General features: G+C 27.8%; 2 protein-coding genes across 2 annotated transcripts; one reads left to right on the top strand and one right to left on the bottom strand.

The window, feature by feature from the left end:
- Positions 1-2,887: 2,887 nt before the first annotated feature.
- Positions 2,888-14,848, bottom strand: LOC142241258 (cytochrome P450 6g1-like). Its single transcript, XM_075312993.1, has 3 exons — positions 14,346-14,848; positions 4,138-4,917; positions 2,888-3,275 (listed from the first exon to the last, which is right to left on the bottom strand). Exons 1-3 carry the CDS (start codon positions 14,805-14,807, stop codon positions 2,982-2,984), a joined length of 1,536 nt encoding a protein of 511 aa, XP_075169108.1. The 5' UTR covers positions 14,808-14,848; the 3' UTR covers positions 2,888-2,981.
- geminin (geminin DNA replication inhibitor) lies at positions 5,709-7,097 on the top strand. The gene is made up of 2 exons (XM_075312995.1): positions 5,709-5,907; positions 6,016-7,097. The coding sequence occupies exons 1-2, from the start codon at positions 5,886-5,888 to the stop codon at positions 6,621-6,623; spliced, it is 630 nt and encodes a 209-aa protein (XP_075169110.1). The 5' UTR covers positions 5,709-5,885; the 3' UTR covers positions 6,624-7,097.
- Positions 14,849-15,146: the final 298 nt, after the last annotated feature.

The following is a 15,146-nucleotide window of genomic DNA, read 5'->3' as shown; positions in this document are numbered from 1 at the left end:
AATTTCGTCAAAATTTTACTTTTATAGAAAAATTTGTCAAAATTTAATTTCTATAGAAAAATTTGTCAAAATTTTATTTCTGTATAAAATTTTGTCAAAATTTTATTTCTATAGAAAATTTTGTCAAAATTTTATTTCTATAGAAAATTTTGTCAAAATTTTATTTCTATAGAAAATTTTGTCAAAATTTAATTTCTATAGAAAATTTTCTCAAAATTTCATTTCTATAGAAAATTTTCTCAAAATTTAATTTCTATGGGAAATTTTGCAAAATTTTATTTCTATAGATAATTTTGTCAAAATTTTATATCTATAGAAAATTTTCTCAAAATTTATTCTATAGAAAATTTTCTCAAAAATTTATTTCTATAGAAAATTTTGTCAAAATTTTATTTCTATAGAAAATATTGTCAATATCTTATTTCTATACAAAATTTTGTCATATAGATAGTTTTGTCAAAATTTTATTTCTATAGAAAATTTACTCAAAATTGTATTTCTATAGAAAATATTGTCAAAATTTCATCTATAGAAAAATTTATCAAATTTTATTTCTTTATATAAAATTTTGTCAAAATATAATTTTTATAGAAAAATTTGTCAAATTTTATTTCTATATAAAATTTTGTCAAATTTTATTTCTATATAAAATTTTGTCAAAATTTTATTTCTATAGAAAATTTTGTCAAAATTTTATTTCTATAGAAAATATTGTCAAAATTTAATTTGTATAGAAAAATTTATCAAAATTTTATTTCTATATAAAATTTTGTCAAAATTTTATTTCTATACAAAATTTTGTCAAAATTTTATTTCTATAGAAAATATTGTCAATATCTTATTTCTATAGAAATTTTTATCAAAATTTTATTTCTATAGAAAATATTGTCAAAATATTATTTCTATTGAAAATTTTGTCAAAATTTTACTTTTATAGAAAAGTTTGTCAAAATTTAATTTCTATAGAAAAATTTGTCAAAATTTTATTTCTATATAAAATTTTGTCAAAATTTTATTTTTATAGAAAATTTTGTCAAAATTTAATTTCTATAGAAAAATTTGTCAAAATTTTATTTCTATATAAAATTTTGTCAAAACTTTATTTCTGTAAAAAAATTTTGTCAAAATTTTATTTCTATAGAAAATTTTGTCAAAATTTTATTTCTATAGAAAATTTTTCAAAATTTAATTTCTATGGCAAATTTTGTCAAAATTTGTTTTCTATAGATAATTTTCTCTAAATTAATTCTATAGAAAATTTTCTCAAAAATTTATTTCTATAGAAAATTTTGTCAAAATTTTATTTCTATAGAAAATATTGTCAATATCTTATTTCTATAGAAAATGTTGTCAAAATTTTTTATCGTTGTTGTTGTTTTTATTGCAGCTTAAAACCATACATTGACTAAACTACAAGTGTAGCTTAACCAACAGAGGAAAAGAATGTTTGTCAAATTTATTTGGGTAAAGCCCTATAGACTGCAAGATGGTTGGATGGACGCACGTTTCGGAATTAGCACATTCCTCATCAGCATCCTCTACTTGCAGCAAAACTATCAACCAATTACCAGAATAAATTCAGGCAGTTCATTAAACCCAACAATGAACCACACTTGAACCTCCCGAAAAAAGGTTTTGTATGATTAGCCGGCTTATGCCGAAATAAATTCGAAACAAACTTATCTCTTTTCCTATGCCACTGTCAAATCATCGATTTGAGAGCAGTTGGCTGGGTTTATTTTGAGCGTGCTTCCTCTTCTTTTTCCATTCGTCTTGTTTTGTTATTGTTGGTTTTGTTCTTTAAGCATTGTTGTTGTTTTTTTTTATTTCAGCTTAAAACCATAGTTTGTCAATGTATGGTTTTAAGCTGAAATAATAAAAATAATAATAAAAAAACAACAACAAAATTTTATTTCTATAAAAAAAATTCTCAAAATTTTATTTCTATAGATAATTTTGTCAACATTTTATTTCTGTAGAAAATATTGTCAATATCTTATTTCTATAGAAAATTTTGTAAAAATTTTATTTCTATAGAAAATATTGTCAAAATTTAATTTGTATAGAAAAATTTATCAAAATTTTATTTCTATATAAAATTTTGTCAAAATTTTATTTCTATACAAAAATTTTTAAAAATTTAATTTTTATGGGAAATTTTGTCAAAATTTTATTTCTATAGATAATTTTGTCAAAATTTTATTGACTTAGAAAATTTTGTTACAAATGTTTTTTATAGATAATGTTGTCAATATCTTATTTCTATAGAAAATTTTGTCAATATTTTATATCTAAACTTTTATTTCTATAAAAAATATTGTCAATATTTTATTTCTATAGAAATTTTTGTCAAAATTTTACTTTTATAGAAAAATTTGTCAAAATTTAATTTGTATAGAAAAATTTGTCAAAATTTTATTTCTATATAAAATTTTGTCAAAATTTTATTTCTATAGAAAATTTTTTAAAAATTTAATATTTATGGGAAATTTTGTCAAAATTTTATTTCTATAGATAATTTTGTCAAAATTTTATTTCTGTAGAAAATTTTCTCTAAATTTATTCTATAGAAAATTTTGTCAAAATTTTATATCTATAGAATATTTATTTAAAATTTTATTTCTATAGAAAATTTCTGAAGTACCTTTTAGTTGGAGGGAAATATTTTTCCCTCTATCAGGGGTAAGAGATATCACAATTTTGAGTGTAATAGGTATGTTTTAATGATGAGGATTTTTTTATTGTCTTCGAATAATTTAAGATATTTGCTCTTGGTTTGCGATTGATATAATGTCACTTAAGAGTCTATGGAAGAGATGGGGATAAAATTAAACATAGAAATACCGGCATGGATAATGAGTCCAATAATTAAAACCACAAAACTAAATTCCGTAACAAAATCTTAGTACATATATATTTTAAGAATTATTTGAAATTTATACAAATACATAAAAAATTATTTAAATCTTAACAAAAAAATTTTATTGCGATTTGATCAAAGGATCTCTATTAAGATTTAAATAAATTCCATCCTCTGACTGGATAATTATAGCTTTGGGACTTAATTTCATTTCAACTGGTGTTTGCTTACATGGTGTCACATAATGATTGCGCAAAAAATTAATAAGTCCCAATTTAGCTTGCAGCAACCCGAAACGTTCTCCGATACAATTGTGAGGTCCAATTCCAAATGGCATAAGGGCCATAAGATTGTTGTATAGCTTATTCTCAGGATTAAAGCGATCAGGTTCAAATCGATCGGGATCTGGAAAATACTGTAAAAGAATATATATGTAAATAATAGGAATTTCCTAATTGTAGCTCAAAAGGTCACTATAGATAATATCCCTGTATGCACCTCTAACGGAAATTTCATTGGCGTGCCAATAAAACAGTTTTGCAATGTATTTCTTATGGGAGCACTGAATTTAAATGTCAGTTTGGTTGTACGATTGTTTGTACAACTAATCTCATAGTAGTTCGGATTCGATTAATTTGATTTTTAATGCGTCGTTCAGACTATAAGTTATTCCGGACGGAGTGTCCGTATTTGTAAAGAATCTTATAATGTGTCCAATCCATACGAATTGTCGGCGATGACTAAATAATCAAAAAATGTGTCATCGATTACATTAACAAGCAGCAGTATCGATTATGCCTTCGGACATAACTTATAGTGTGGCCAACATCTGGGATATGTTCGACACGAGCACTGTGGCCTGGAGAAACTTATATTTTGGCGGCGCATAATGGGCCCAGCTATTGGCCACACTATAAGTTAAGTCCGAAGGCATAATCGATACTGCTGCATGTTTATGGGATTGTTAACACATTTACCGATTATTTAGTCATCGACGACAATTCGTATCGATTGGCCACATTGTAAGATTCTTTACTTTTCTCTAATAATCCATCATAAATAATATAAACTATGTGAAAAGTTGCTTTGGGGTATTCCCCATAAAGTTTTAATAAAATTGGCATAAAAGAGGTATAATTTTATATTGTTTTTACTGATTTGTTATCGATATTAGCGGCTAAACTCGCACTTAATTCCCACCTTTATATAAAATCCTCAAAAGCTTGTACAAATTAAAATAGAGTTTAAAAATACAGTGCTTCGAGAACTTCGCTTACCTTTTCATCCCTTTGAATCGCACTGGCTGGTATATAAATAGGCATTCCGGGTGGTATAGTAAAATCAAAAAATGGTTTAAGTGAATATCCCTGTGGTGCTGTACATTCTCTGTCCAGAAAAGGCAATGGCGGATACATTCTCAATACTTCCAATATAACATTGTGTAAAAATTTCATTTCGTTTATTTGTTCATAGCTGGGCTGACCATTTTCACTCTGCAATAATACAGAACGTATTTCCTCTCTCAGACGTGATTGAATGTCTTGATGCTTGGCAAGTTCATAGAGACTAAAAGACATAGTTGCAGAGGAAGTTTCAAATCCAGCTGTGAAGAAAATAGCTGCCTGCCCTATGACCAAATCCATATTATTTGCAAAATGTGTGGGATCCTTTTCAGCCTCTTTTCGGAAATTCACTAGAACATCGATGAGATCATTACGATGCATGGTAGATTTCATGCGTTCCTCAATAACGTGGGTCATAGCCTTTCGTAAGAATTCGCTTGTCTGCGAGGAGAATGTTTTGAAGTGTAATGGCTTCACCAGTTGAGGAACAAAGAATATGGATGTGAACTCTGCAGCTCGTCGATATGTAAACTCAAATACACGGGCTCCATTTCTTCGAAACTCTCCCTTGGGATCTTCTAAACTATTTGCAAGTACTCCAAAAGCTATGGAGGCTATAACATCTGTTGTAAAGAGGGCATTGATTTCTTTAACCTCGTGGACTCTTGATACATCAGTTAATGAACATAAATGCTTATCCAAATTACGGCCAATCTGAAAAGAAAATACATTAATTTGCATAAAACTCAAGGAACCATTCAGCATTCAGAAAAAACTGGCATCCACAATGCGAAATTTCGTTTGCATGTCCATAATAAAGTTCTTCCAAGAATTTCTTATGGAAGATAAATGTTAAGAACCGATTGGATGGCAGAAACAATCGGTCTTGAAGCCCCATATATTTCCACTAGAGGTAACATCGTTTATGTTCCGGTAGTACTTCCATGTATTTCCTATGCTTGGTATTAGCTAGAGGTGCATAGAGGGCATTAAGGCTCTAACGAAATTTTCATTACCTTAAGAAATGCATTGATATTTTTGATACCGAAAAATCGGCGAGGAATTATCATGACAGAACTTTATTATCGACATACAGCAGGAATTTTCGTAATGAGCCGTCTAGACTATAAGTTCTTCCGGACGGAATGTCTGTGTTCGCAAAGAATCTTACAGTGTGGCCAATCGATACGAATTGGCGGCGATGACTAAATAATCGCCAAATGTGTTATCGATCCCATAAACAAACAGCAATACCGATTATGTCTTCGAGCATAACTTATTGTGTAGCCAACATTTGGGATATGTGCAACACGAACACTCGTCCGGATAAACTTATAGTCGGTATGTAGCTTTGCGGAAATTTCTGTTGCATGCCATGTATTCTAGCGTAACTTTCGTTCAAGGTGCATACCGGCGTAATGGAATTATTATCGATTATTTACACTTTGCTCCCACAAGTAATACTGGATAAGACCGTGTTATTTCCATTCGGTTAAAAAATTTAAGCAATAGCAGCGCCATCTTTCGCCAAATTATGTAAACAAAGAAAACTACAACTAACTTCACACTATTTGGGGAAAAAATGGCGCGATTTTTTGACATTTGAAGGCAAACGAAAGAAAAACCACCACCATATTTATGCATCTATCATCGTAAATACACAACAATTTGAATTCCAACAGATGAAAGCGTCTTCGATCGCGCGTGAGTAAACGATCAAACAAAACGTTCCAATATTGTGATTAATTTATTTAAAACAACAAATACATACCATTGCTATTGTAAACATGTCCAACGTTTCCGCAAAGAAAGTCTTCATCCAGATTGAATCGGCGGCCGAACAACAGGAAAATATCAAAAACCAAAGGAAAACCCTAAAAGTCTTGCAAGGGGTAGCCACAGATAAGGAGAATTTGACGGGTCGCCCACAAATAGACAAACTGAGTCGTCTTAAAGCAGCCACTGAAACGACATTGTCTGCCAGCACAGACTATGCCAAGCGTAAAAAGATCGAGACAAGGGCAGCTGAGACCCAGACGAGTCCCGATAAATCTGAAGCAGGCACAAGCCAGAAAAAAATTACAGCCGAAGATTTAACTGGCGAGGCAAAACCAGGTGAGCATTATTGGGAACGTTTAGCTGAAAAGCGTCGTGAAGCTTTAGAGCAAAGCCTAGAGGAAAATCAACGTCTCTACGAACGCATTGAAGGTTTGGAGGAAGAACTAAATACTTCCCGCAAACAATTGGAAGAAGCTCAGCATTTGGTTGCTGTACTCACTGAAATGTTAGACGAAAATGAAGAAGAACAAGGCATTGAGAATGAGGACAAAGCTGCTGATGTTGAGGAAGAGAAAGATTCCAATGACGACAATTCAGATGATGAATCAAGTGATGACTCCACACCAACAAAAGCTGAATAGTGCATATAGTACCAAAACAAACAAACACACATCGCTCAATACCACAAAGACTTAGGAGAGAGTGGAAAGTGTCCATGCAATTATTTTGGTCATTTTTTTCTCCGTCCTATATTCCTAAACAATTTCCTTAATGCTTAGTTGAGTTTTTATTATTACGATTATCTTTGATTTAGATGTACCTAGATGCTAAGAGAGAGAACTGCTGGAATTGAATGTTCTAGATTTTATTGTATTTGTTTTGAATTTCGATTTGCAATCAAACTTTATTGATGAACTTTTTTTTTAAGTATTCATTTTCGAATTCCGACCTTAAACACCTCTATGATTGTTGCATATACTTGAATCACACTCACAAATAGATTTTAGGATATTTCTCATATATATTTCTTTTTTACTTCCGTTCTATCTATGTATTAGACAATCACGTTTTTTTTATACTAATTTAATATATTGAAACTGTTAGATGAAAACGAATATTGCATTGCACATTGATTTTGGCATTTTACTTATATAAAGGTTTGTCCTCTACTCTAAAGTAGTATAGAACAGGAAAGGTTCTTTTTTTTGGGAACAATCATCTTTTTTGGGAACAATCGTTGGTATCGAATGATTTTGCATGCGTAAGTAAACTTTTAACTTTGAGGCGACAATTTTTTAGCTATCCGAAAAGGTGGTAGCAAATTTGACACCATTTTTGGTAATTCTTATTACTAACCTTTACGTAGGCCCTGTTCGAAAATGAATTACTGCCATGCATCATGTCGGTATCGCTTTCATAGAACACTGCAAAAGTCAAATATCCAACAATGCAATCACGAAAAAGACTTATGCAATACAAGGGTAATAGAGGTGTGCGCGTGACACGATATTTTCGTGACACGCGTGATTCACGCGTGAGTCACGTGATTCGTGAATGAAATTTTGACCAAATCACGTGAATGTGCGTGAATGGGACTGAACAAAAATGTGTCGTGCGTGATCGTGCGTGAACATCAAATTCTGTTCGTGAATGTGCGTGAGTAAATTTTTTTCAAAATCACGCTCAAAATTCACGTTCACGAAAAAATTCACATTCACGAACAATTCACGCTCACGACAAAATTCACGCTCACGAAGAAATTCACATTCACGAAAAATTCACGCTCACGAGAAAATTCACGCTCACGAAGAAACTCACATTCACGAAAAATTCACGCTCACGATGACATTCACGTTCACGAAAAAATTCACGTTCACGAAAAATTCACGCTCACGAGAAAATTCACGCTCACGAAGAAACTCACATTCACGAAAAATTCACGCTCACGATGAAATTCACGTTCTTCTTGTGCAAAATGTTAAGCAAAGTGGGGTAAAACTCTGGCTTCTGGGGCCATATAAGTTCATATCGGCCGAAAGCTACATATGGGAGCTATATCTAAATCTGAACCGATTTCAACCAAATTTGGCACGCATAGTTACAATGCTAATTCTACTCCCTATGCAAAATTTCAACTAAATCGGAGCAAAAAATTGGCCTCTGTGGGAAAATAAGTGTAAATCGGGCAAAAGCTATATATGGGAGCTATATCTAAATCTGAACCGATTTGGCTGATATTTGGCAAGTTTTTTGAGACTCATAAAATATTCGGATGTACGGAATTTGAGGAAGATCGGTTGATATACACGCCAATTATGACCAGATCGGTGAAAAATATATATGGCAGCTATATCTAAATCTGAACCGATTTTTTCCAAAATCAATAGGGATCGTCTATGAGCCGAAACAGGACCCTATACCAAATTTTAGGACAATCGGACTAAAACTGCGAGCTGTGCTTTGCACACAAAAATACACCGCTCGCTAAATCGACTCAGAATTTAATTCTAAGACGATCGGTATACTAAACGATGGGTCTCAGACTTTTCCTTCTTGGCGTTACATACAAATGCACAAACTTATTATACCCTGTACCACAGTAGTGGTGAAGGTTATAATAATGATTGAACATTTTTACATTTTTAAATTGAAAACATACTTCCAAATACAAAATTAATAATTTTCGGAAATAATTGGTTTCATTGGTTCATTAAATTTTGGCTTAGATGTAAAAAAAAAATAATTCTATATAGTATAATTATAATATATGTAATTATAATATAATAAAAAATAAAATAAGTAAACAATAACACTATAAATCATTGATTGCCTCAATTAAAAATTAATTAAGTTTTTCGGCCAAAATCAATCCAAATTTTAATTGAATTTATATTTTGATTTGATTAAAATGTTAATTGTATCTGTTAATTTTTTAATTGAGTACGTTTTCAACTTCAGATTTTTAATTAGAAATATTTTGGCGAATTTGTGTGGGTAGCTCATTTGTATCACGAGCGAGAGTGAGTAAGTTTTTAAGTTCGTACTCATTCGTGAATTACATTTTTTCGTTTGTTTTGTAAGTATAATAGTCGTGAACGTGCGTGAGTTGCATTTTACATCGTGAGCGTGCGTGAATAGTTTTTTTATGAATCGTGAGTGTGTGGAAGTACGTTTCATTGTTCGTGGACGTGCGTGAGTAGTTTTTTTTCGAATCGTGAGTGTGCGTGAATAAGTTTGTTGTTCGTGAACATGCGTGAGTTGATATATCCCGTCGTGAGCGTGGGGTAGTCACTATTCTGCAATCGTGAGTGTTTATTTTTGCAGGATTTTGGTTCGTGAACGTGAGTGAGCGAGAATCAATAAAAACCTTCGTGCGTGAATGTTACGAATTCATTCGTGAGCGTGCGTGAGTGTGAGCAATTCCAAAACGGGCGTGCGTGATCGTGCGTGAATGTTACGAATTCATTCGTGAGCGTGCGTGAATGTGAGCAATTCAAAAACGGGCGTGCGTGATCGTGCGTGAATGTTACGAATTCATTCGTGAGCGTGCGTGAGTGTGAGCAATTCTAAAACAGGCGTGCGTGATTGTGCGTGAATGACATTTTGAATTTGGGAGCGTGCGTGAGCGTGCGTGAAAACTCCCTCACGCGCACACCTCTAAAGGGTAAGTAAACATTTTATTACATATTAAAAAATGTTTCTTTAATTTATTATTGTTTATGTATTTTATTTCGAGTCGGATGTTCATGCAAAATTCATAAAAGGTAAGATCAGATAAACAGGAAGTTTTTTTAAATTTGTTAACAACATAAGAAGAATCACCAAAAGAAATATGAAATTTCGAAGAAGCTCGTCAACATGACAGTTTTTTTATGATTTCGATGAAATTTGCGGAAACAGACAAACACTACTCCAAATAATTCATATCAGAACATGGAGGATGTTCCGATATTCGGAATCCCAAATTTAGTTTTCTTACAAAGAAATAAATAAAATTTTAACAAAAATTTTCTATAGAAATAAATTTTTGAGAAAATTTTGAGAAAATATTGTATAGAAATAAAATTTTGAGAAAATTTTGTATAGAAATAAAATATTGACAAAATTTTCTGTAGAAATAAAATGTTGACAAAATTTTTCTATAGAAATAAAATTTTAATAAAATTTTCTATAGAAATAAAATTTCGACCAAATTTTCTATAGAAATAAAATTTTGACAAAATTTTCTATAGAAATAAAATTTTGACAAAATTTTGGCAAAATTTGCTATAAAAATAAAATGTTGACATAATTTTCTATAGAAATAGAATTTTATATAGAAATAAAATTTTGAGAAAATTTTCTATAGAAATATAAATTTTGACCAAATTTTCTATAAAAATAAAATTTTGACAAATTTTTTTGTTATTGTTGGTTTACTCTTCAATCATTATTGTTGTTTTTGATTTCAGCTTAAAACCATGCATTAACTAAACTACAAGTGTAGCTTAACCAACAGAGGAAAAGTACGCTCTTCGAATTTATTTGGGCAAAGCCCTATAGACTGCAATATGGTTGGACGGACAGCTGTTTCGGAATTACCACATTCCTTATCAGCATCCTCTACTTTCTATAGAAATAAAATTTTGACAAAATTTTCTATAGAAATACAATTTTGACAAATTTTTCTTTAGAAATAAAAATTTGACAACATTTGCTATAGAAATAAAATTTTGACAAAATTTTCTATGAAAATAAAATTTTGACAAATTTTTCTAAAGAAATAAAATTTTCACAAAATTTTCTATAGAAATAAAATTTTTAAAAATTTGCTGTAGAAAAAATGTTGATAAAATTTTCTATGGAAATAAAAATTTTGACAAAATTTTCTATGGAAATAAAAATGTCGACAAAATTTTCTATAAAAATAAAATTTTGACAAAATTTGCTATAGAAATAAAATTTTGACAAAATTTTCTATAGAAATAAAATTTTGACAAAATTTTCTATAGAAATAAAATTTTGACAAAATTTTCTATAGAAATAAAATTTTGACAAAATTTTCTATAGAAATAACATTTTGACAAAATTTTCTATAGAAATAAAATTTTGACAAAATTTTCTATAGAAATAAAATTTAGACAAAATTTTCTATAGAAACAAAATGTTGACAAAATTTTCTATAGAAATAAAATTTTGACAAAATTTTCTATAGAATTAAAAAAAATAAAATTTTTACAAAATTTTCTATTGACATGAATTTTATAAAGAAATTAAATTTTGACAAAATTTTCTATAGAAATATAAATTTAGTCCAAATTATAGAAAATTAAAATTTTGTTGGTTTACTCTTCAATCATTATTGTTGTTTTTGATTTCAGCTTAAAACCATGCATTAACTAAACTACAAGTTTAGCTTAACCAACACAGGAAAAGTATGCTCTTCGAATTTATTTGGGCAAAGCCCTATAGACTGCAATATGGTTGGACGGACAGCTGCTTCGGAATTACCACATTCCTTATCAGCATCCTCTACTTTCTATAGAAATAAAATTTTGGCAAAATTTTCTATAGAAATACAATTTTGACAAATTTTTCTTTAGAAATAAAAATTTGACAACATTTGCTATAGAAATAAAATTTTGACAAAATTTTATATGGAAATAAAATTTTGACAAATTTTTCTATAGAAATACAATTTTCTATAGAAATAATATTTTTACAAAATTTGCTGTAGAAAAAAATGTTTTGACAAATTTTTCTTTAGAAATAAAAATTTGACAACATTTGCTATAGAAATAAAATTTTGACAAAATTTTATATGGAAATAAAATTTTGACAAATTTTTCTATAGAAATAAAATTTTCACAAAATTTTCTATAGAAATAAAATTTTTACAAAATTTGCTGTAGAAAAAAATGTTGATAAAATTTTCTATGGAAATAAAAATTTTGACAAAATTTTCTATAAAAATAAAATTTTGACAAAATTTTCCATAAAAATAAAATTTTGACAAAATTTGCTATAGAAATAAAATTTTGAAAAAATTTGCTATAGAAATAAAATTTTGAAAAAATTTTCTATAGAAATAAAATTTTGACAAAATTTTCTATAGAAATAAAATTTTGACAAAATTTTCTATAGAAATAAAATTTTGACAAAATTTTCTATAGAAATAAAATTTTGACAAAATTTTCTATAGAAATAAAATTTTGACAAAATTTTCTATAGAAATAAAATTTTGACAAAATTTTCTATAGAAATAAAATTTTCACAAAATTTTCTATAGAAATAAAATGTTGACAAAATTTTCTATAGAAATAAAATGTTGACAAAATTTTCTATGGAAATAAAATTTTGCCAAAATTTTCTATAGAAATAAAATTTTGCCAAAATTTTCTATAGAAATAAAATTTTGACAACATTTTCTATAGAAATAAAATTTTGACAATATTTTCTATAGAAATAAAATTTTGACAAAATTTTCTATAGAAATAAAATTTTGACAAAATTTTCTTTAGAAATAAAATTTTGACAAAATTTTCTATAGAAATAAAATTTTGACAAAATTTTCTATAGAAATAAAATTTTGACAAAATTTTCTATAGAAATAAAATTTTGACAAAATTTTCTATAAAAATAGAATTTTGGTTTAAAATAAACCTTTTTTTTATTTTCTATAGAAATAAAATTTTCTATAGAAATTAATCTTTGATAAAATTTTCTATGGAAATAAAAATGTCGACAAAATTTTCTATAAAAATAAAATTTTGAAAAAATTTTCTATAAAAGTAAAATTTTGACAAAATTTGCTATAGAAATAAAATTTTGACAAAATTTGCTATAGAAAAAAATGTTGACATAATTTTCTATAGAAATAGAATTTTATATTGAGATAAAATTTTGACAAAATTTTCTATAGAAATAAAATTTTCACAAAATTTTCTATAGAAATAAAATTTTCACAAAATTTTCTATAGAAATAAAATGTTGACAAAATTTTCTATGGAAATAAAGTTTTGACAAATTTTTCTATAGAAATAAAATTTTTCCAAAATTGTCTATAGAAATAAAATTTTGCCAAAATTTTCTATAGAAATAAAATTTTGACAACATTTTCTATAGAAATAAAATTTTGACAAAATTTTCTTTGGAAATAAAAGTATGACAATATTTGCTATAGAAATAAAATTTTGACAAAATTTTCTAAAGAAATACAATTTTGACAAAATTTTCTATAAAAATAAAATTTTGACAAAATTTGCTATAGAAATAAAATTTTGACAAAATTTTCTATAGAAATAAAATTTTCATTTGTTTTGTTTTGTTATTGTTGGTTTTGTTCTTTAAGCATTGTTGTTGTTTTTTATTTCAGCTTAAAACCATACATTGACTAAACTACAAGAGTAGCTTAACCAACAGAGGAAAAGAATGTTTGTCAAATTTATTTGGGCAAAGCCCTATAGACTGCAAGATGGTTGGATGGACGCACGTTTCGGAATTACCACATTCCTCATCAGCATCCTCTACTTGCAGCAAAACTATCAACCAATTATCAGAATAAATTCAGGCAGTTTATTAAACCCAACAAAAACCACACTTGAACATTTACAATTTTGACAAAATTTTCTATAAAAATAAAATTTTGACAAAATTTTCTATAAAAATAAAATTTTGACAAAATTTTCTATAGAAATAAAATTTTGACAAAATTTTCTATAGAAATAAAATTTTGACAAAATTTTCTATAGAAATAAAAATTTGACAAAATTTTCAATAGAAATAAAATTTTGGAAAAAATTCCTATAGAAATAAAATTTTGACAAAATATTGTATAGAAATAAAATTTGGACAATTTTTTTTAAAATTTTTTTTTCTGTATATAAATTTGTATTTCCCAAATAGTTTCCAATTGTGAACTCCAAAAGTCAAAAAACAAAAAAATAATAGTTTTGTCTAATTAAATTTCAATTTGTGGACAAATATTTACTTAAAGTTGATTGTTTTACTTCTCATTACAACGTCTAGTTTTGAAACCATTTAACATGTTTTCAGTGTATATTTTTTCTTCGTTATAAAGTTTTTTTGCAAAACAACTTCTTTTCAATTTTTTTCTTTATATGACCTCTAAGCAATTACAAAAGTGTGTCTTCTAACACAAAATTATTAAAGTTTCACCAATAAATAGACACACATGTACAAAATTAACGGAGTTCTGTTAATATCTTAACACGCAACCAAATTTGTTAAAATGTAGGAGGAACTTTGCATTTATTAATTTCAGATTTTCTGACACATTAATTACATGTTACAAATTAAAAATAAACATACGACTATATTGGCAAATATGTATGTCTCTATAAAACAAAACAAATAACACTTACCTCTTCCACCAAATGAAACATTTGTTTTATTTTGCCACTGGTAAATACTGGTGTTAATTTTGCGCGTATTTCTTTCCATTTGGGATTTTTAACAAAAAATAAATTATTTGCACCAATACTATCTGTATGAGGATCAGAGGCTGAATAACGATTTGAGAACATATTGAAATCCTTTATAAGGATATTTTTAATTAAATTCAAATCCTTAACTAGTAATCCAGGACGATGAAAAACATAAATGCCCACACAAGGAACATTATCCTTTATACTTTCGTATAATTTTTTAAAATGTGTACATGGATCATTTTGCCACAGAGCAATTTCTTTAAAATTTCCAAATAAAGGATGTGGTTTTATATAAGGAATATTCGCACGTTTCCAATATTGATTTCGATAGCGTAGCCATAACCAAAAGACAGTTGATACAGTTACAAGGAATATGAATATCTCCGCTAATACCATTCTTGGTAGATGAAGCTTGACGACTTAATTTATAACTAAAGGCTTACTAATGAAGTAATCTATCTTTTATACTTTCACTAGGCTACACCATTTCATATTGAATTTAGATGTTTTTAATTTTTTTTCTTTTTTTTGAAATCGCTTACAATGAAACCTTTTCATGTTAGCCTGATAACGAAATAAGCAGTGAAATCTCTCAGAAGTGAACTCCTTCCAAGTTTTTTGTTATTTTTTTTTTTTACTAAAAATCAATTAGTTGAGAATTAAACTTTTGTATCCTTATTGTGACAATTACCTTGCTTACTAATTTCTCTATATAATAAATTTGAAAATGAAAAT

Source organism: Haematobia irritans, chromosome 5, assembly GCF_050003625.1.
Source record: "Haematobia irritans isolate KBUSLIRL chromosome 5, ASM5000362v1, whole genome shotgun sequence".
Lineage (NCBI taxonomy): Eukaryota > Metazoa > Arthropoda > Insecta > Diptera > Muscidae > Haematobia > Haematobia irritans.
The sequence above is the reverse complement of the archived record's forward strand: the minus strand, read 5'-3'. Positions and strand labels throughout refer to the sequence as shown.

Bases quoted from the DNA above. Each gene is read 5' to 3' on its own strand.
- geminin (XM_075312995.1), top strand. From the start codon at position 5,886: ATGAAAGCGTCTTCGATCGCGC. The intron at 5,908-6,015 runs GTGAGTAAACGA...CCGCAAAGAAAG, and splicing joins GAAAGCGTCTTCGATCGCGC to TCTTCATCCAGATTGAATCG.
- LOC142241258 (XM_075312993.1), bottom strand. From the start codon at position 14,807: ATGGTATTAGCGGAGATATTCATATTCCTTGTAACTGTATCAACTGTC. The intron at 4,918-14,345 runs GTAAGTGTTATT...TTTTCTTTTCAG, and splicing joins TGTTTCATTTGGTGGAAGAG to ATTGGCCGTAATTTGGATAA. The intron at 3,276-4,137 runs GTAAGCGAAGTT...ATTCTTTTACAG, and splicing joins CGATTCAAAGGGATGAAAAG to TATTTTCCAGATCCCGATCG.